Source organism: Hyperolius riggenbachi, chromosome 2 (assembly GCF_040937935.1).
Source record: "Hyperolius riggenbachi isolate aHypRig1 chromosome 2, aHypRig1.pri, whole genome shotgun sequence".
In the NCBI taxonomy this organism is placed as follows: domain Eukaryota; kingdom Metazoa; phylum Chordata; class Amphibia; order Anura; family Hyperoliidae; genus Hyperolius; species Hyperolius riggenbachi.
The window spans coordinates 136778190-136801252 of record NC_090647.1 but is presented as its reverse complement, the minus strand read 5'-3'; the positions used below and the strand labels follow the sequence as shown (position 1 = coordinate 136801252).

Here is a 23063-nt window from a genome sequence, read left to right as displayed (position 1 = left end):
ATTATGGTAGCTTTCTGTGCCTTTCCCCTCCTGATTGTGAATGTCACAAAGAGCAGGAAATGCTGGGAAGTCTTACCAACTTGAACGCAGACAGAAGTAAATATATCAGGCAGAGGTCCCACATCCCTCTCCCCTATCCCCAACCTCACCCCTACAAAAATGTTTATTTGCAATATTTTGTGCTTCTTTAGTAGAAAAAGTATATTTTTTTCAAGGTAAATTATTAGTTACTAGCTGACCTAAGCCCGTTTAAAACCGGGCTCTAGGTCTTTCGCCGGTGCCTGAGCGTGCACTCGCCGCGCGCACCTGCCTGCCCACTTTGCCGACCCGCCTCCTGCCCCGTCCTGCGTCATGTCCTAACGGCTGTGTCGGTGCAGGACATGCGCAGTAGCGCAAAAGCACTGACACAGGGACAGGACGCAGGGACACTTGTATTTTATACATAGAGATAAGAAATCTAAATTAACAAGATGCATGCTCTTTTACCTTTTTTGATTTTTTTTTCCTCTACTGCAGGTTTATCCATTGATTTTGTGGACAAAAAATTGTACTGGATCAGTTCTGGGGATGGTACCATTAACCGATGTAACTTCAACGGTAAAGGACTAGAAGTATTCCTCACAATGAAGACCTACTTGGGAAAAGCAACAGCACTGGCCATTATGGGTAAATATGGGCATCTGTGAGGTTTTTCAGTAGAAGTGTAATGAGTTTGGAGCTTTTCATGTTAGACTTATGGATTATAATGCATATATGTATAGCTTCTGTTTGTACAAATATTGGCCACTACATTCTGTGCCAATCTATTTTGTGATCCCCGTAGGTGACAAACTGTGGTGGGCTGACCATGCTTCTGACAAAATGGGAACATGTAATAAGAAAGATGGCTCAGACCCGAGAATCCTACGGCAGCACACTAACCAGGTCATGCATATGAAGGTGTATGATGAAGAAATCCAGAAAGGTAAGTGCAATCAATATCTGCTAGATATATTCCTAAAACAAACACTAGGCAAGTGTGTCCAAGCAAGCCAAAACATGGCTACTGGGTACACACCATTTAGTCAATATCACAATTAAGGATGATGGTTTGAGGTACAGGTTACATACTGTATAATGCATATTTGGAGTCAAAACCAGAATCCATACTTTTAGGTCTTTTTGGATCATCTTCCTCTGCCCGAGTCTCGTAAAGCAACTCTTATGTAAAAAAAAGATTTAGTTTTCATAGAGGGTTTATACCAACAGAACAAATTCCACAAAAGATGAAATATATTGATTTGCTTTTATAATCTTAATATTGATTGTTCAGTCTTGGCATTTTTAATGCTATTGGTATGGCTGCTCACGCTGTATCTTTTTTGGGGGGTTGCTTGGGAGGCACACATGGTACAAGCACACCGTATGTACCATTAGTTTTTGGACTATAAGATGCTCCTGACCATAATACGCATCTAGGTTTGAAGGACAAAAACCAGGGGAAAAATATATACTAAACCTGGTGCATCCATGTTGAAGGGGCATCTTGTGGATTATGCCCCCTTTGTTCCTCATGCCCTCTTGTGTCTCCATGTGTCCTCCTCTGCCCCCCCCCCCCCCCCTTGTATCCTCCTTGTGTGCTCCTTTGTGTCCTCCATTTGTTCCTGTGTTGTCCTGTGCACAGGGAGTCTTTGGCATTGCGGCGGGTTGGAGGTCAGGAACTTCCTGCATTTGGACTATAAGATGCAGTGACTTTTTTACCCCACTTTTGGGGGAGAAAAGGTAAGTCTTATGGTCCAAAAAATACAGTATTTACTGCCAAGGATAGTGGGCTGTTGCCCAAGCTGATAATGCTCACTGTCGCAAGAAATGTTCTGTTGCTTTTATCTTGGATTACTTGCTCACTTGCAAAGCTCCAGGGCAGCCCCTACCCTATGGAACTGTCTCCTCCCCCCTCCCCCAGTCAGGCAATTGAAGACCCATCTGTTCACCATTACTTACCTGCTTCTTCATAGCTCCATCCCCCTCCCTTAGAGAGGGTGGCGGAGAAGCACATGGTGGTGGAGAAGCACATGAGGAAGAAGGGCCTGCTAAACAGCCGTACAATCTGAGGTGCGGGAAGAGGGACAAGAGGGGGTGCCCTTTTGTCCCCCTCCCCGCACCTCAGATTGTACAGCTATTTAGCAGACCCTTCTTCCTCGTGCTTCTCCACCACCATATGGACTCAGTGACTCATCTTCTATATTTATCCCTACATTGTTACATCACTATTTTGTGTACCATTGATGAATGCTATAACATTGTATAATGCTGTAATGTCTCCTCTATCAATTGTCCAGCACTGCATAATATGTAGCACTTTATACATAAACTTTAATAATAATACATGGAATTTCTTATATATTTTACCTTTAGATAAAAAAAGGGATGATAGTCTCCCTGTCATTCATCCAATGCAGTATGGAAATAGGATGTGGTGGGATTGCTTGAGACAAGCAACAAGTGCAGATTTTCTCAAGATAATATGATGAATAAGGCTTCTTTATCATACTGTCAGTGTAGGAACATTTGAGCACACGAAGTGTCAAAAGATATTTGATAAACAAGGCTAGTTTCTCAGATGCTTATTTCCCCTGGCCTTTGTTTCAGGCTCAAACAATTGCTCTGTGAATAATGGAGAATGTTCTCAGCTGTGTCTTCCAACCTCTGCTACCACAAGGTCGTGCATGTGCACTGCAGGATACAGCCTGAGGTCCGGACAACAGACCTGTGAAGGTGAGTCTCCTGATTGTATCTCATATACAACTACGCAGAATTCCGTGTGTTTCTGGAGCTGTCTGTACAGTGCAGATGTGTGGTTGAAACTCCTGTGCAGTAGAGTATTGTCCTATGTTAGACAGTAAGATCAGGACAATTTATTGGTTAAATCAATAGATTAGAGGAGACCCTCTTGATATTCTGTTTATATCTTCTTTGGAGGTTTATGTTATGTGTTTATGTATTCAGTAAGCATCTGTATTGAAATTTTTTTGCTTGTATTTATATTAAGGGCCGGTTCAGACAGACAGCTGCCAGTGTCTCGTTTAGCTGATGCTAAATACTTTCCTGTTACTGCTCAGAAACGCTTTTGGCATTAGTTTGCATTGATTCCCATCATTCCTTCATCACATTTTAAGCCCCTCATGGATCACAGAACCACAAACACAGCCGGCATGACAGTACGGCGTATGCGCGGTTTAATCGCGCATGCGCCGTACTGCCACGCTGGCCGCCGTGATGACACGAGGCGGCCGGCGTGGTGACTACATCAGTGATGTATGGGGAAGAAGGAGCCCAACACTCCGAGCCGGTGTCGCCGGGAGCCGCCGGCCAGCCATTTTTGGACCGCCCTTGGGAGAGTAGCCAGGACGCCGGCGTGGGACCTCCAGACCTACACTGGGCTGCAGAAAGCCCCAGGTGAGTACCATTTTCTATTCTAGTTTGAGCTCTGAGTCCCTTTAAGTATGGCTACCGCCTGAGGAAAAGACCTGTTCCTGTGTCTAGAGGTTTTGGTAGCGATTGACCGGAATCTTACTCTTGAAGGCAAGAGCTGGAAGATGGAGTGAGCAGGGTTAGAGGGGTCAGAGGCAATCTTGGTCGCTCTCTTTCTGCACCTGCTAGCGTAAAGATCCTGCAGGGAAGGTAAGCTACAGCCAATTATCCTTTCCGCTGTTCGGATGATGCGCTCAGGGCCGGGCCGAGGCATAGGCTGGAGAGGCTCCAGCCTCAGGGCGCAGTGTAGGAGGGGGCGCAGAATTCATCCAGCTGTCATTCCTAATTGTGTTTGAAGCAGAAAGAAATAAGAAAAGGGGATACATGGCAGTGACTGCAAGCCAGATAACTAGATATTAAGGTGTTGGGGAGGTTGTGGGCCCTGTGGCGCCTCTTAGTCTAATAGCAATCAGTGTGTGACAGCTGAGGTGGGAGGGATGGAGGGGCGCACTTTGCTGTCTCAGCCTTGGGTGCTGGAGGACCTTGTCCCAGCTCTGGATGCGCTGCAGCCTCCCCTTTTCTAATGCTGAGCAGGAGTCAAACCATATAGTCATAGATGATGTTATGGTGGATTCGATAATTGCAGTGTAGAGCTGCCCCATTAGATTTTGAGGTAGGCCAAACTTTTGCAGCTGCCGTAGATGGTACATCCTCCGCTGCACTAGTTCAGACGGACCAATGCTGTCCGTCTGAACTAGTCCTAATACAGCTCATCGCTAATGGTATATTTGAATAGCAGGTAAAAGGGGGAATAAGAAGTGGATCAGGAAAAAAATCGAAATAAATATTTACTTACTAATATGTGAGTCTGATATTATAATGCAGTAGTAGAAATGAGACACTAGATGGACTTGTGTTAATCTGAAATTGCAGTAGTTAGTCAAAGCATTTATCTGCCTGATTAACATCGAAGTCTCTCTTCAGAAATAACAGTCTTTCTACTGAAGGAACAATGTGAAGGCCTAATGCCTAATAGACACGGTATGATTTTCCGTACGATAGATGGATCCGACTGATAAAATCCGTCATGTCCGATATTACTCCAGATCGTTTCTGCGCTCGATTTCTCATAGTAGTAAATGGAAAAAGATTAGAAAAACAAATGAAGATAAGAGAATCGAGCGCAGAATCGAGTGCAGAATCGTGCGGAAAATAATGATTGGATCGCAAAATTGAGCGGAAAATCTCACCGTGTGTACCCAGCAAAAGATTTAGTTTGCATTTCCGTTGTGCTGGGGTATGAAACACACACATAATACACCAAGACAATTACGGAGATAGGCGAAAATAGCCTTTCTCCTTCGGGTCTGATTTGCGCCTGCGCAGTAGAGCGGCCGACAGCGATTGGCTATTTCTGCCTATCTCCGAGGTGGAGAGCCGATACTGCGCTTGCGCTGGAGCCTGGGAGGTAAAAATGTACATTCCCGCTGTTCGGAGGGGCACAGCGAGACCGCTGTGGGACACAGGACAGGGGAAGCCTCGATAGGATCCGGAGGCTGCCCCCTACCGTGGTGAGTACCCCCCAGGGGAGGTTTTTCTCATTACAGGTTTACTTCAAAGGACTTGGGCCTCGATTCATCAACACTTAGCAAATTTGTTAACAACAGTTTGGTAAAATACCGAATTTGTTAACTTCATTTCAGGATTCATCAAAGTTATCTACAGCTGTTAGCGAACATTCGGTAACGATTCGGTAACGATTCGCTAAAACGGAATAAAGTGCAATTCATGAAAAAGAAAGTGGGCGTGGTTTAGCGTTACATTTAGGATTAGTTATCTCCTTCACTGCTCTGTCGTTATTCCTGTCAGATCATTGCTGACAGAGAAGATGGAGCCATTTGAAGTGGTTATGTATCAGCTGAGAGTGATTCAAAGGCGCAGAAGGGCAAGAATAAGGTCTGCAACCATATACATTTGTAAGAGAATAGATTTATTTGCTATAACACGACATCTGCATTTCTCTTTAATCATCTTGTAAGAGAACACAGGCAGTGTCAGGGTTAACTAATTTGCTAGCTGCACTATAATTTTTTAGAAAAGGCTCCTATCAAATTGTGGGATTGTCCCAACCACTTTCAGAATCCTGGTCCAGGTGTAAAGTCCTATTCAGAATGTTGCTACGTAGTGCTCAAAGGACTGCCTTTTACCCACAATTCCATGGGAATCGTATGGCCTTGTGTTAAAGTACCACTGTAAAATGGAAATATCGACACGTTACCGAATGGTTACCGAATTGTTATCGAATTCACACCGAATGAGGAAAAACCTTGATGAATACAACTAGAAATCGCTAAACTTCGAATTCGGTAATTTAACAAACTGGGAAAAGTTATCTTAAAGAGAATGATGAATCGAGGCCATTATCCCTGCACTTTGATTGGCCAATAGGCTGCCTGTCACTTGACAGGAAACTTGACAGGAAGCCTATTGGAGTGGCGTGTTAACTCTGATAAGGCATGTTAACTCTCAAGCCCATAATGTTGACAGTCGCTAAATGCAATGAATTTAGATTCCAAAAGTCCGGTGATAGGATGAGGGTATTATTACTTATCTCTGTGGGACGAGCAAGGGTGAGTTAAATATTCCACTAAAAGTGAGATTGTAGACATCCTTCAATGGAAAAGGATGTCAAAAGGCAATTATGGTTACACCAAACTGCCTCTTGGGAGCCTCGTAATCGGACTGGTCACATAAAATCTTCACACACAAAAGCATCACCAAAATCTAAACATTCATTTACGTAAGCAGCAAAGCATGAGTCAAGTAGTGTGTCTGTACAGCTGTTGCTCTTAAGCTGTCACTCGGAATAACTTGGTAGAATTGCATAGAGTAACCGTTATCAAAGGTGCATACTTAGCATTACACAGTGAAGAGATGAGCCTTGATTGCATGCCTTCTACCACTACTGATCCATCTTCATTCAGCAGGTGATGCAGGAACCGTTGGCTCTACTGTTAGTGACCTGCGTATCAGTGGATGGGAGATCATCAGCAATAGGGAACCTCTATGGCATGACTCTGGCAGCAGTATTACAGGCAGCACTGAGGGACATGGAGGTGTTGGGCAGTAGAGTAGATCACCAGGATAATGACAGTGAATGGATGTGAGCTGGCCTGGCAGCTGGCCTTTACTCTATAAGCAGGCTGTTGCTGTGCTGGTAGCTGCAAATGAGGTCATATAATAAAAATGATGCTATATTGCATCGTTGATCAGGACTCCACTTTAAACCAGTTCACAGTGATAATCATAATTGAGATTACAATGCTTCCTTGTTCTTTGCAGGTGTTGGCTCCTTCCTATTGTACTCTGTTCATGAAGGCATACGGGGCATTCCTTTGGATCCGCAGGATAAATCTGATGCTTTGGTTCCAGTTTCTGGCACATCTTTGGCAGTTGGAATGGACTTTCATGCAGGTGAGACCACCTGAGTTTCAAGCTTTCGTAGGTTTTTAAAGTGGACCTGAACTCTTGCACAGGACAGAAGGAAAACCTAGAGAAACTAGTGACCTTAGGTCTGTCACTAATCCGCCGTGCGCATGCGTGCGCCCACCTGCCGTGTGCACACATGCCTGCCCCTTCTGGCCCCATCCTCTCCGGCTCTCGGCAGTGTCTCTGCGTCTGTCCCTGCCGATGCGCAGTGCAAAAAAGCACTGACACAGGGACAGACGCAGGGACACTTGCAAATTATATATAGAGATGCACTCTGTGTGTATTTAGAGAGTTTAGCCTGTCTATTTCCCCCTCATCTGTGTCTAATCAGAAGTTTTAATTTGATCTCTCCCCTGTGTCAGCTGACTGCCACAGCAGATAAGCTCATTTGAAAGCACAGGATATTAACTATATATGTGGTTCCAAGAAAGCAGGAAGTAGAATTATTTCAGGATTTATATTAGCTGTAACAAATAAATATTTTTCTTTAAAGGTTATTATGCCGTTGCATATCTTTTAGAGCAGAGAGGAAGTGCTGAGTTCAGGTCTGTTTTAATGTGGCGGTCTCATCCTGTACCTCACAATGTGATATCTCTTTAGAGCACCATCTGCTGATGAAACTGGCAAGGTTTTTACAGTGAGCGCAAGAATACCCTAAATACCAGAAGTCTGTAAAACCAAATAAGGGCTAGTGAATTGTGATTGTTCAGTTGTGCATTCTGTGTATCCTATTGTTTTGTAATGGACTATAGTTTGCATTCTCTATTATACAGCACTGTTAAGCCTCATCTACACGGTACAACTTCTGTAAGATCGGATCTATTAGATAATTTCCAACCGGTCTAATTGGATTACGTTAGATTTTGCAATAGATTTTGGGTACTTATCAAACCAAAATCTATCACAAAATTGATCTGAAGCAATTTGGACGTATACACACGATGCAATTTCTTATTAAATCTATCTAATAGATCCGTCTATTTGATGGAAAATTGTACCGTGTAGATGAGGCTTTAGAGATGCTGTCACTATATACAGCCAATAATGGCAAAAACACTGTTCATTCCCTTTTGACATATCAAATATATGTGGAAATTGGTTTTGAGACATACTGACCATTACTGTAGCCAGCTGGGACTGTGCAATTAGCTTAATTGTCCTAATCAATGAACTCCTTGTAGGCTTCTTGTCATTCTTGTGCTTGACTTATATTAATTATATAAATTAGTGTTGTTAGGTCTGCCTTTACATACAAATATTCTCTGTTTAGTGGTGCTACAAAGTGACGGGAATCAAAGTCTGTTTACAAAGCATTATCCCATATGGGGTATATGTAATGATTGGAGCTGGTATGGTGAACGGTCAGTCCTCTAAATGTATTTGTCTTGCCTCCTGATCAGTGCAAACTCTTTAAAAAGACTATAGAGTTTTAAGGAATATAAGAAGTATCACTTGCAAACATCAGAAAATGGATATCTGCTGTTCCAAGACAGGACATTGCAAAACCTCACATTATCTACTTACCTCAGTAGAAGAAAGCTAGAAGCCCCCCCCCCCATCCTCCTTGACCGCACCATGGTGAATATTTGCTTGCGGCTGCACTGCACAAGTGCAAGTATGGGCCACACCTGTTCAGTAGCATGGAGCCACTTCTGCCTGGCTGTTTCCTCCGTGAATGAGTGGCTTTCTGCTACTGCACAGGCACAAGGCATACTTGTGCCTGCACAGAGCAGCCGCATTTGAAGGCAGTTGGGAGTATGAATGTGAAAAAGAATAGGCTCCCGACGAGCATCGGAGGGGGCGGTTAAGAATCTGGGAAGCCTTTGAATCATCCAGAGGCTTCCTTCCCTCTACTGTAGGCTTCCCTCTAAAGTATCTAACTTTATTTCTTTTTTTCTCTGCAGGTTTGCTTTAAAGGACATCTGAAGTGAGAGATCTATGGAATCTGCCATATTTATTTATTTTTAAACAATACCAGTTGCCTGGCAGCCCTGCTGATTTATTTGACTGCAGTAGTGTCTCAATAACACCAGAAACAAGCATGCAGCTATTCTTGTCAGATTTGACAATAATGTCAGAAACACCTTATCTGCATATGCTTGTTCAGGGTCTGTGGCTAAAAGTATTAGACTGCAGATGATCTGCAGAATAGCCAGGCAACTGGTATTGCTTAAAAAGAGATAAATATGGCAGCCACCATATACCTCTTATTACAGTTGTCCTTTAAAGGGGTTCTGTGTGGGTTTTTAAAAACAAAAATTGTCACTTACCTGGAGCTTCTACCGGCCGCAATACACACAATTGCTCACTACCAGTTCAGGCAATTTCCTACCTCTATCTGGCCAGCAGGTGCCAGTCAGCCAATCAGGTGCACGGTCATACACCCTTTGCCTGCCATACCGATCTAGCAGGATCTGCATAAAGTAGCATTCAGGTGGTAGGCTTGGTTGGACGTAATCGATGATTACATCTTTTACAGGGACCGCTGCGTGTAGGCATCTCCCACACAGTCCCCTCCCGAACCACTCACCTGTCAACCGCATCCTGGAAGCTGCAAAAAAGAAATTTAAAATCACAAACACTGGTTCGCACGACAGCTGGGGCCCCCGGCTGTCGTGCGAACCAGTGTTTGTGAGCTTCTACCGGCCCCCTGCAGACATCTTGTCCCATGCCGGCCTTAACGATCCTCCGGCTCCCGTGCCACGGGTCACTTCCCAATTATTCATCTAACTAGGCTAATGCCACTGCGTCTTCGCGGCCGTGTGCGTCCTTGCTCCCGCTCGCATCTCTGGGAGCTTCCTGCACAGGCGCAATACAAGAAAACTTCATACTGTGCCTCCTGGAGACTCGAGCTGGAGCGAGGACGCGCATGGCCATGCAGACACGGTGGCATTCATCTAGCTTGATGAATAATTGGGAAGTGACCCGCGGCACGGGAGCCAGAGGATCGTTGAAGCCGGGGCGGGACAAGATGTCTGCAGGGGGCCGGTAGAAGCCCCAGGTAAGTGACACTTTAAAAAAAAAAAAAAACATACAGAACCCCTTTAAGGCCCCCTGCACATTGCAAATCAGATTTGCGATTCTGATTTGCGTTTACGATTTTTGGTTCAGATTTTCCCTGGATGCTATGAAAATAAGAAGAAAAATGCCAAAAAAATGCAGCATGCAGTACCGATTAAAAATCGCTAATCAGAATCGCTAATTGGAATCGGAATCGCATGTAGTGTGCAGGAGGCCTGAAGCCTTGAGACAGTCCAATTTAATAAATGAACAGAGAACTATCTGTGATTAGTAAGACTTACTCAGATTTTTAGAAATGCTTATTCATGAAAGGCAGCTGCTTGTTCTTTGTGAGCAGGAAGCCAGCGGTTCAGGAGTCTGTAATCTGTATACATAATGATTACCTCTGCAGACAGCTGAAAAGCCAGCTTCAAAAGCATTATTTAAAAATTACACTAAACTGCTTAGCAAAATATAGCAACCTCATGTTTGGGTTTTGTTGGGCTTGATCAGCCAGCTTATGCGTCCGTACAAAGAAAACGATGTAACCTAATAAAGTATCGTAAATATATAATATCCCAATCTTTTTTTAACTGCTACTGTATGAAAATGAATGTTTACCGCTGGTAATATTTGTCTAGATAATGACACCATCTACTGGGTGGACATGGGGCTCAGCACGATCAGTCGTGCCAAGCGAGATCAGACCTGGCGAGAGGATGTGGTCACCAATGGCATTGGCAGAGTTGAAGGCATTGCGGTAGACTGGATAGCTGGTAAGCAAAACCTGAATACTGTCTACATGTCACATGGCGGAAATGTATTCATCCGGTTTTCAGATTGGGAAATCATTTACATGATGCAGAATAAACATCATTTGTATAAAATATGGAATGGGAAGTGTACATTTATGTGATGGGCAGGAAGTGTGCGTGGGTAGCTCTTGATATTTCTGACACTTCCTCCTATGCACAAGGCAATCGGAAGCCTAGTTGTGATTTAAATATGACCTTGCCCAAAGTTTACCCAAGTTACCAAATTATCTTTAGTTTTCTAATCTGCCCTGAAAGAGTAAAATAGAAATTTGTATTACTTGCTATGAAAAAGCAGAAAAAAAGCAACACTGTTCTGAAAATATATGCTATAACCCTACAGCTCATATCTTACCCTGTGTGTATATGGAGATCATACCATACATACATGGGTTCTGCAGATGCAATTAACCATTTTTAGGCTGTGCAACAAAATGAAAATGCTACTGTTACAAAAAATAAAAATAAATATATATATATATATATATATATATATATATATATAAAATCACATAGAAGATACAAATATTACCTAGCCAAATGTTACTCATAACCCCAAACTAAAAGCACATAACACACCAGTTCTGTAGTTATTATGGGTGGTTCATTCAACAAAAACATTACACCATCCAGATGTAATCTTACTTTCCTAAAGCCCCGTCTACACTATCAGATGTTGCAGCGATCCGGCGGCTCGATTAGCCGCCGGATCGCCTCTTCCACGTGCCCGCCGCGTCCCCGCCGCATTCGATTCCCCGCTTGTCCCCGCTGGCGCTGCTTATCTTCTGCTCGATTCCCTGCCATTGTCCCCTCGCGGGGAGCGAGCAGGGAATCGGCGGTGCGGAGATCCGTCCTGTCGGACCTTATCAATCGAGCTCGATTGATAAGGAGCATCACGGCCGCATCTACTCGTGTAGATGCGGCTTAAGAATCCAGAATTGTTGAGACAACCAAGTACTGGGTCAGACTATAGAATAACCCTCATTGATAAGAAATTACAGCCATAAAACACTTTCCTGTTGGTAAATGGCTTCTAAGAGCAGGAAAGAGATAAAAAGCATCAATAATTCTTAGATTTGAGCTCTAGCATACCGGTACTTCAATGAAGATGTTATTGTGCAGAGACAATAAACAGTAAAAACCTAAAAACTAGATTTAAATATAAAATAAATCATTGGGATATCTAAAAAAAAAAAGTCATATTTAGGAGAAGGATGATAGAGACAATAGTTTTTCTCATCCGTTTATTTCCACCTCGGGTGTCCTTTAAGTATTCCTTTAATAATTTGGCTTTGCCCAAAATGATCATGGAAACTATGGGAAGTGATACACAAAACAAGGCCATGCATGGGCAGTGCACAGCAAATGTACCGGTACTATTGGCAGGTGAGTAGCACCTGTCGCACTATTATCAGGGTAACGCGCATGGCACTACAGTGTAACAGACCACACATTAGTACAGAAAAATGTGGTGCTTGCTAACTATAACCTTTTCATACATTATCATTTTTGTAAAGCTTTTGTATAATTATTTTAGGTTAGTTTTGCAGACCAAGTCAGCTAGATAAAATGCAAACTAATGCAAACTTTTTTTTTTGCAACACACAAGATTGTGTGATGCAAATTATAATATTTTCCATACAATATGCATTAAAATGTGAGTCCAAATTAGGGCTTTAATGATTTGCTGTAATGTGCATATAGTTTGCAGATGCCCACCTATAGCTGACATTTCCTTTGCAGGTAACATCTACTGGACAGACCAAGGCTTCGATGTCATTGAGGTGGCTCGTCTGAATGGATCATTCCGCTATGTTGTGATTTCCAAGGGACTGGACAAACCACGCGCCATCACTGTTCATCCTGAGAAAGGGTAACCTGCATTCTTCTCATTAGTGACATTTTTGTCTTGTGTGGTGTCCTTTGCTGATACAGCTGAGTGATCCAATGAAAAGTTGTGAATAGTTACAGATGTGGGGAAATTAGACAGGCTAAACTCTCTAAACACATATAGGGTGCATTTCTCTGTTTCCCTTCTGTCTCGTGGAAGAGTTCAGGTCCACTTTAAAAGTTTAGCAGAGGCTTCAATGGAGCACTGTCGCCAAAATTGCATAGTTTTAAATACATGTAAAAAACATAAGTGCATTTCTTCCAGAGTAAAATGAGCCATACATTTTCTCCTATGGTGCCATCACTTACATTAGGTTGTAAAATTCTGACAGGACCGACAGGTTTTGGACTAGCCCATCTCCTCATGGGTGATTCTCAGGGTTTTCTTTATTTTCAAAAGCTATTAGTGAGTGGCTCTTGCTCCGTTCAACTGCCCCCAAAAAGTGGGAAGCAAGCAGGGAGGCTGGCCAGCATCTTTATATACATCCTTTTGATGGAATGTCTTTATAAAGAATAAAGGCCATGCTGAAAATCCCCCATGTGGAGATGGACTAGTCAAAACCTGTCAGTTCTGTTCGATTTCTACTACCTACTGTGACAGTAGCATAGGAGAAAAGTAATGCTTGCCTCACTTTATTCTGGAAGAAACCTACTTCTTATTTGTATGTGTTACATGTCCTTTTAATTTTTAACATTTTTCGCAATAGTGGTCCTTTAATAACCCTACTTCTACAGATGGTAGGGCTTGCCGGGAAAGGAAAAAAGGGCGCAGGCAGCTAGTGGACAAAAAGGGCGCCGCCATTCACTCCCATAATAAATAACGTTTAATGGGCGCCGAGCAGGAAAAAGGGCGCCGGAGATAAATAACGTTTTACAAACGGCGCACGGAGCTTTTTAATGTTTTATAACTGTGCTTGTGGTGATTTACGTTTATAAAATGCACCCGTGACAAATAACGTTTATAAAAATACTAAACATATTTATCCTATTTAACTAAAACATTATTTAAAGTTTTATCCCTTGCTGTTTGTAAAACATTATCATTCACAAAATAAAGCGAACACTAAGGGGGGTGGTTAGGGTTAGGCACCACCAGTGGGTCTTAGGTTTAGGCACCACCAGGGGGGTCAACCAGGGGGGTCTTAAGTTTAGGCACCACCAGGGGGGTCTTAGGTTTAGGCACCACCAGACTGTCTTAGGTTTAGGCACCACCAGGGGGGTCAACCAGGGGGGTCTTAGGTTTAGGCACCACCAGGGGGGTTCTTAGGTTTAGGCACCACCAGGGGGGTCTTAGGTTTAGGCACCACCAGGGGGGTTCTTAGGTTTAGGCACCACCAGGGGGTCTTAGGTTTAGGCACCACCAGGGGGGTCTTAGGTTTAGGCACCACCAGGGGGGTCTTAGATTTAGTCACCACCATGGGGGTCTTAGGTTTAGGCACCACCAGGGGGTCTAGGGGTTTCACTATTGCCGATTTCATACACATTATTTAATGATTTATAGATTTGTAAAACATTATTTGTACACTAAATACAAAACAATATTATCGTTTACACCCCACGCCCTTTTTTCTCGACGCCCTTTTTGTACGTACGCGGGCTTGCCCCACTGCAGAAATTTCATGCAGATAAGGACTGCTATAATTATTTTATTGCTCACGTTAGCAGAAGTCAAACAAAAACTTTCCTCATCAGGGGGATAGGACAATGTGCTTCAAAAAAGTTTAGTGATGGCACAGATGCTTCCTTCACACCCTCCCTCAGGATAAATAAGGTCAGCTTGGTGGGGGCATGATGGATCCTATAGCTATTAGAAACCAGGAGAAACTGCAGGAAAACGATGGTGCTTAGTTCCCTTTATGTTAGGACCACTCACATCCTGCTCAGTATAATTAATGAGCCTGAAGCAAGGGTTTTTATAATTGCTGATTTTATTCCAGTCCATCTGTTTCATTTTTTCTTCCTAGCTTCTCTAATTTATTTCAGTTGCTTCAACATGTGGTTATTCTGATAACAAATGAACATCCATTCTGTTTTCTGATTTATTTATTTTTTAATGCTTTACTCCAGTTAATTTGTTAAAGAGACTCTGAAGTCTCAAAAAAAGCTTTTTTATTTAATAAAAGTGTTTAACCTAATAGCCCTAACTAAACTGCCGTATTCCCGCCACTCTAATCTAACTAAATCCCCCCTAACTCCCCGGGCGGCAATCCGGGCAGCGCTTCCATGTGAGGCAGGGCTATGAGCCGCAGCCCTGCCTCACACACGTCTGTTAGCGGCGGATCTCCGCCTCTCCCCCGCCCCTCTCAGTCTTACTTCGCTGAGGGGCGGGGGAGAGACTGGAGTAAAGCATTTAAAAATGAACATCCATTCAAATCCGCCGCTGATAGACGCGTGTGAGGCAGGGCTGCGGCTCATAGCTCTGCCTCACACGGAAGAGCTTAGGGCAGCAAAATCCACAACCAAGAAAGTCGTGGATTTTGCAGGGGAGAGGGAGGGCGAGTTGGGGGGATTTAGATAGATTACAGCGGCGGGGATGCGGCGGTTTAGTTAGGGCTATTAGGTTAAACACATTTATTAAAGAAAACCTGAACTGAAAATTAAAAGTCAAAATAAGCATACACAAGTCATACTTACCTTCCATGTAGTCTACTCCTCAGTGTCTTTCTCCTGTCCCGCGTCCTGTTTGTCCTCTGTGATCAAGGGAATTTTCCGTCCTCCATTTTGAAAATGGCCATTACCCATAACAGCTTTCTGGTCAGCACACAGTTAAACTGTAACATCGCCCACTTGAGCCATAGGGAAACATGGCCATTACCTGGTACATCAGTTTTCCTCTCAGCTATAACTGACAGCAACTGATATTTTACTGACAGCAACTGATATTTTTCAGATCTGACAAAATGTTGTCAGAACTGGAAGGGATTATTGTCAGAAGAAAATGGTGAGCTTCTGAGAGGAACTGATGGCAAGGTAACTATGTAATGTTCATTTGAAGTTAACTCATGTGTTTATTTTAAATATTTTTACTCAGTACAGGTTCTCTTTAAGGCCGGTTACACACTGAAAGCGTGCAGGAGAACGGCTCCTGCACGCGTTGCAGCGTGTCGTCGGGAAACTCCGGTGCGACGCTGAGTAGCGGCGGTAGTAGTTAATTAACCCGAAGGGGAAACGGCAATTCCCGACGATAAAATGCGCCGGGACGCGTCGTACCGCAACGTATCGAAACGCAGCGTCGGGTGTGAAAGGTAAAAGGAAAGTCTATGGACTTTCCTTTTACCTTGGTTAACGCAAAGTATAGACTTTGCGTTAAACCGCCAAAAGAGGGCTCTGGTGTGAAAGAGCCCTAATTAAAAAGATGTTTTTTTAGACACTTCAGTGTCTCTTTAAGTAGCATAAGGGCTCTTTCACACCAGAGCCCTTTTTGTGCGTTTCAACGCAAAGACAATTCTTTGCGTTAACCAAGGTAAAATAAAAGTCCATAGACTTATTTTACCTTTCATACCCGACGCTGCGGTTCGGTGTGTTGCGGTTCGACGCACCCGGGAGCGTCGATCCGCCGGGAGCCGGCGTTTTCCGTCGGGTTCAATTAATAGCTACTGCCGCTGATTACGTCGCACCGCAGATTCCCGATGACACGCCGCAGGGCATATAACGCGTGCAGGAAATGGCTCCTGCACGCGTTGATAGATGTGAAAGAGGCCTAAGGGCTCCTTCACATCAGAGCTGGCGTTGGAGAACGCTCAAAACATACGTTATGTTGTATGGGTTTTAATGCGTTTTGATATGCGTTGCACTGCAGTAAGTGTGCGTTTTTAATGCGTTTTCAATGCGTTACAGCACATAGGAAACCGCAGGTAATTTTTTTCTTTTTAGTTTTCAACTTTCTACATTGTTCCTCTGTTGCATTCTGGGACTGATTGCCTGCGTTAACGGTTTAAAAATGCGCATAGCGTGCATTTTACATTGACTAACATTGTAACGCATAAAGCTAACGTCGGCTGAAAAACTGCGCCTGGGTGCGTCGTAACGCAACGCACAAAAACGCAGAGTTATATGTGAAAGCTAAAATGAAAATCTATAGACTTTCATTTTACCTTGGGTAACGCAAACTTTACCCGTTGCGTTGAAACGCAGAAAATCTGCCCTAATGTGAAAGAGCCTTAAGAGAATGGGTGTCCTAAGAGCAAACTGATTAGAAGCAGAACCGGTTTTTATTGTTGTTTTTTTCATTAGAACCGTTATAACATTGGATTTCTTTGCATACTCCTATTCTATGAAAGTGACTCGCATGTCATACTATCACACTACCCCAGAAAGGGATTTCCTTGGGATTTATGTATTTTGTCTAATATTCCAACTTGATGCCAAGTGTCCTGCATTCAGCGTTATAAATGTTTAGCTTGTAGAAGTGAAAGGGGCATGTGCCTGGTGAAAGAGTCCTGGGATTCAACAGTTTATGTCAAATATGCTCAAGTTTCAAGACTGGCAAAATATTAAAAGAATTTGTGGAGTTTGTCAACCTCAATGATCATTTAAGAGAATATAAAACTTTCTGTAAATGATACTTTCAGGCTAGTGAAGAAGGGAAGGCAGAAATCTATTTACTGTTAATAAAGAAAAATACTTCAGGTCCACCTTACTATGAAAATTTGACTTCTCTTAAGTTTGAGCTTAAAGTCACAATGAAGTGAAAAATAAACCTATACTATAATGAATTGTATGTGTAGTATGGATAATTAATAGAACATTTATAGCAAAGAATAGAGTGTCCTATTTTTATTTTCAGTTATATATCGGTAGCTTTATTTATAAAATTGCATCATTCTGTCATGTTAACAGTTTTGAACCCACACTCAATATTTTAAGCTGTAAAACAAAGCAGAAATAATAACCCTTTAAACCTTCCTGAAGTAAAACCTTCTATCAAGCTGTCTCTCACTGTTTCTTGGCTGTTTTAAGCCATTTAGAAAACAAGAAGATTAGCTATCAACCAGATTGTAACTTTTTTTCCAGCAGGTACACGTCTAGTCATGTTTGGCAATGGTCTTTACCTCACAGGTGTTAACATGCTTACCTGGCAAAATTATTATATCTGAACTTATTTGTTTTCTTAATGTTTGCAAATTGCAGGTATCTATTCTGGACTGAGTGGGGTCAATTCCCTCGTATTGAGAGATCTTATCTTGATGGAAGCGGAAGAATCATCCTGGTAGATGTCAGCATTAGCTGGCCTAATGGAATCTCCATAGATTATGAGGTGTGCCTTTTTAATGGTTTATGTGATGAAGAAGTGAAGGTGGCCATACGCAAGCAAAATGTGGTCAACTGTTGTTATCTGATATTAATAATTTGCCACATTGCACCGCTCAATATGAGATCAGATCATAGCAGAGATGTGATTAATATTTTTTTTTTCCTCACCACAAGCTTTATATTGGTCACTGCTCTACAAGACAATGGAGGCTTGCTTTCATGCCATTCTTGCACACGATCCCCCAATGTTGTGCCCTGCTTGATACCTTGTGCATACCGTGAGGAACAGCCTTTCCTGATCAGTGGTCCTTTGACAAAACAATCAACCATCCTTTTGAATCGACTTTCTTTAGGAAATTATTTAGGAGTGTCTGTGCCATATTAATCCCCTCCCGACCGCCTAACGCCCATTGGAGGTGGGAATGTGGCACCTACAGGACCGCCTAAAGCTGTGTCCGGTCCTGTAGGCGGAGATTAGCGGGGATCGTGCACGCAGATGCATGCGCATCCCAGCTGAGTAAACAGCCTGCCAGCTGCGATCAGAGCTGGCAGGCTGTAAAAAAAAAAAAAAAAGTCCACAATTGCTTGTACAGCGCTGCGATCTTGGGGACAGCTCTGTCACTGAGCTGTCCCCAGGAGAGGCTCACAATCTGATCCCTTTCATTGGATGATGCCAATGAGAGGGATCATATTGTGGAGGAGGCAAGAATAATTTGGTTGCTAAGTTGTATTGCCGAGCAGTAAACTGTTAAAGCTGCAGAGTGCTAAATTGTAAATAATTTCCTAGTCACAAGGGAAGTGTAAGCATGTGGTCCTCAAGTGGTTAAAGTGTACCTGTAAAAGCCTTTGGATAATCTAGAGGCTTCCCCTGTCTTTCTTCACCTAGCCATTGCTGTGTCCCTCCAAAAAACGAATGCGCAGTAGCACAGACCCATCAGGTTTGGCTTTTTCCGATGAAACGCAAATGGCTGCCTAGCTATTGTGCAGGTGCAGTGCGCCCGCTAGCCTAATCTTGCATAATCTTGCATTAACCTAATAATTTGCCTCTCATTGACCATTCCTAGTAGATGTGTAACTTACACATCTGTCTGTGGCAGCTTTGACTGGAATTCTCTGGAAACTGTTGTGCTTTGCTGTGTTACCATATGTACACTATAACTTCATTTATAGCTGGCCTCCACAGAAATGTTCATAGATCACTCCAGCTACCATCCCACTGTACAACATCTGTGGTGCACTGGAGTAAAGGAACCCACCACAGAAGTGATGAGAGGATCTGCATTCCCTCACTCCAGTGGCATTGGGTGAAGTTGACAAAACCGTATAATTCAGAATAATGAAATGTCCTGTACTGAAACAGTTCTGCAGTTCCACATTACAAATAGCACTTTTCTGTCTGCATTTGCATAATGTTGTACAAATTACAGGTCAGGAATTTACTGTATGTCTGTTTTTCCTTTTAATTTTCTAAAGCGGAGTCAAAGACTTGGTCTTTAGCCACTAAAGACATTGTGCATTTGTTTTTGCAGGCTCATATTAAAGTGGATCCGAGATGAACTTTTATTCATTGCATAATTGTGTTCCTTACATATAGTTTATAGGGCATTCCTCAAGCCAAATCCTTTTTTTTTTTTTTTTTTTGCTTTAATAATCTAATTCGCTGTAAACTAAACAAGCCTCTCCCACAGCTTCTCCAAAACCCCAAGGCATTCAGACCCATGTAGCAAGGGCTTATGGGAGCTCAGTCTGGGCAGGAGGAGGAGGAGGTTACTAGCCAGAGATTTCAGAGGCAGTGGGGAGGGGGGAGTGATTTTTTTGTTTCACAGGCTGAGGGGTGGAGATGCAGTTGCAAATTACCTGTCTGATGATAAACAGAACATGGCCGCTCTCACTGTATCACAGGAATAAATCATCATAAACTGTTGAAGCTGTATGCAGTCAAGATTTGCTGTGTAAACTATCTAAACTTTAGATAAGATATATAGACAATTTACTTGTTATAGTTAGTTTTTAATCTCGCATCCGCTGACGCACCAGCGGAGCTTACATTAACCTATCTGCTGTGCATCTCCTCTCCACTGCCTGGCTCTGCTTCCTGTTCCTTCTCTACCTGGCACCTGTGTCATGTCACAAATGCTAGAGGTCTAAAAACTAGAGGCCTCTAGTGATCACACAGGTATATGCCACGTTGCCTGTAGTGTTTGGCTTCTGTTGGTTATCATATGACTCCGACTTCCCTTGACAATGGGGTAGTACCCTACCCTGAAACGTTGGATTAATGCGCAGCTGATAAAGTTTCACATAATTATATGGAGTGCTGGTCCCTACCTTTTCCTTTCTCTGGGAGAGAGGACACAGGAAGGAGAGCCCGGCGGGGGAAAGAAGACATGTGGTGGACAGGTGAGAGCTGACTACTGTGCACAGTCTAGGGGAGGGGGTGTCAACTGGAAGACCTGGGGATCCAATAGGCATTTAGAAGCAGCTTATTCCATCCATTTATTTTAATGCAGCATCTTCACTGACTTGGAGTACAGATAAGGTTATCAGGCTGTTGTTGGTCCATTAGTTACCTGCATCCATTGAATTGTGTTTTATCTGAATTTTCCAGCTTAGATGAAATAGTGATGTAGCACTTTCTTCGGCATAATAAATATTATATGGTATCTGTATTCAGCAAGGCACTCTCACTGCTTCTCCTGCAGGAAAGCAAGCTGTACTGGTGTGACGCTCGCACTGATAAAATCGAGAGGATTGACCTGGAGACTGGGAAGAACAGAGAGTTGGTGCTGTCCAACAATAACATGGACATGTTCTCTGTGTCTGTCTTTGAAGATTACATCTACTGGAGTGACAGGTGAGGATGTTCAGTGCTTTATCATTGCCCAGTATTTTTCTGTCTGCTGTAAACAGTTCCTGTTCTTCATCCAGTTGACTTATTCACAGTCTGTGAGGGAAGCAGGAAATTTGGGCGAATGAGGCAAGTGAACAAAAAGGGCGTCGCCATTCACTCTTATGTTAAATATTGTTTGACGGGCCCCCGGTGAATAACAACATTTCCAAACATACTTACCATATAATAATAGTTATTGTTTCTATCTACGTAAAGTTTAATAACTAAATCAATATTCCATGGAAAATACAAATACACCTCAAATAACTAAATATATTGATTTCAAAAATAATATGATATTCATTACTCTTCTGGGTTATTACTCTGACTCCATCTGGCAGGTTAATTGCACTTAACCCTCCTCTTATGTTAGCTTTCTGTTCCTATCCATGATGTTAACGGGTCGGTTTTGACCCGTGTCTTAAATCAGCCATAAAATACCCTCTGAACAAATATTTATCATCCAATTTGTTTCTTACCTCTTGGTTACCTTGTTAGGCTTCTTTATCCTTGAAAAGATTGGTTTTAATATTTTTGGTGTGACCCCTTTAACCCTTCTTTTGATAGCATACTTCTCATTTTCAAATTTAAAAAAATGGTAAAATAAACCTAAATAGAATATTATAAGTAAATAAAAGGTTGTTATGTCACCAGAATGTTGCTGAGGAGTATTTGAACACATCTCTTAAATATTTTTTTTATATTTTTATTTTTATTTTAATAACATTAACTATAATAACATTGATGGTGTTAGGGTCAATTTTGACCCATATATATTTACTTCAAGAATATAGCCAAAAGTCTTTTTTTTTTTTTTTTTTTTTTACATAAAACATTCATAAACAATGAAAAACAAGTAATAATACAAAATGTAGACTTTCAAGGCCAAACAAACACACAATCAAGCAAGGCAAACCAATAGAAATCAAGTACTAGTTTCAAAGCATCTTTGTGCAAGAACTTGCATGTGTTTGTGTGGGTGTTTTTAGATGCATGTGTGGCAAAAGCTGACACTTTTAGCATGTTCTTTGCAGATATATTTTTTACAGTGGAAACATAATGTGTGTGTCTTTCTGTCCTCGTTGCTGGGGCAGACATGACACCTCTTTCTTTTAGAATCAGATGGCATCACTGGAGTTGTGGCTGTGCTGGTTGATGTTGTGGCAAGGCTAGATGATGATGAGGATGCTGGCACTGATTCTCTTTGTGTTGCTGATGGTGTGGATGGAGTGCTTGATGAACTCTGCATCTGTCTGATCATGGCTGCAGGCTGCGATTGGATCTCGAGACACCCGTTTCCTTTGCTCAATGTGTGCCTTGACAAGGGAACTTCCTAGCTCCTCGAGAAATATTCTCCGCTTGTTATTCTTTTTTGTGTTCCAACCTGGGTGGATGTGGGTCCATAACACAAATGCATTGTATGCAGACACATCTAGGATGTTATAAAACACAACCATTCTCCATCTCCGGGTCATTCGCTGACAAGTATAGGTAGCAGTCAGCTTGTCCAGGTTGTCCACTCCCCCTTTGTTTTTATTGTAATCCAGGATAATTGTGGGCTTTTTGTCACTTCTTGATGACACAGCTGCATCTTTGTGAAAAGTGGACATAAGTATCACATTTTTATTTTTTTGGGGACAATATGAAACAACAGTGGTGGTGTCTGTAAAAGCAAATTTTGAAGAAAGTGGAGCTCTGTCCTTCACTTGCAAAATTTCAGTGTGCAGCTCAGGTTTATTTTTTTTTATTGTGCCTACCATGGTAAGTTTCCTCCTGAGAAGTTCTTGTCCAAGGTCATAGTTGGTAAAAAAATTGTCACATGTGATATTGTAACCCCGCAGTCCAGTAGTCATAAAGGACTACACGTTGTCCTTGTTTTTTCTCAGAGATGCCACTCTCGGGTTTGCCGGTGTAAATCTGTAGGTTCCATGCATAGCTTGTTTTTGCATCACAGGCTGCCCAGATTTTTATGCCGTATTTGCCTGGCTTACTGGGCATATACTGCCGGAAGGGGCAATTTCCATGGAAAGGGATCAAACGTTCATCTACTGTTACCTGAGGCCCAGGGTGAAACATTAGTGGAAGGAGCTGAACCCATTTCTTCCAGACATCCCTTATGGGAGCAAGCTTGTCAGATTTTGCTCTAGTATCTCTGTTTTGGCACTTATTAGTGTTCTATAATCCTATATCATAACTGGGTCAGAATTGACCCTAACACCATAAACGTCATAATTTTCACCACAGTATTTTCTAATTTAGTGAAAAGGATTATTTTTCTA

The 23063-nt window shown here is 42.5% G+C and overlaps 1 protein-coding gene across 1 annotated transcript in view; it reads left to right on the top strand.

Moving 5' to 3' along the window:
• The window catches only part of LRP1 (LDL receptor related protein 1), a 463435-nt gene that overhangs the window by 324834 nt on the left and 115538 nt on the right, over positions 1–23063 (top strand). The window contains exons 32-39 of the mRNA XM_068267473.1: positions 517–666; positions 824–964; positions 2629–2754; positions 6793–6924; positions 10581–10715; positions 12495–12624; positions 17772–17898; positions 20597–20748. Coding sequence (XP_068123574.1) covers positions 517–666; positions 824–964; positions 2629–2754; positions 6793–6924; positions 10581–10715; positions 12495–12624; positions 17772–17898; positions 20597–20748 — 1093 coding nt within the window. The remainder of the gene's footprint in view (positions 1–516; positions 667–823; positions 965–2628; positions 2755–6792; positions 6925–10580; positions 10716–12494; positions 12625–17771; positions 17899–20596; positions 20749–23063) is intronic.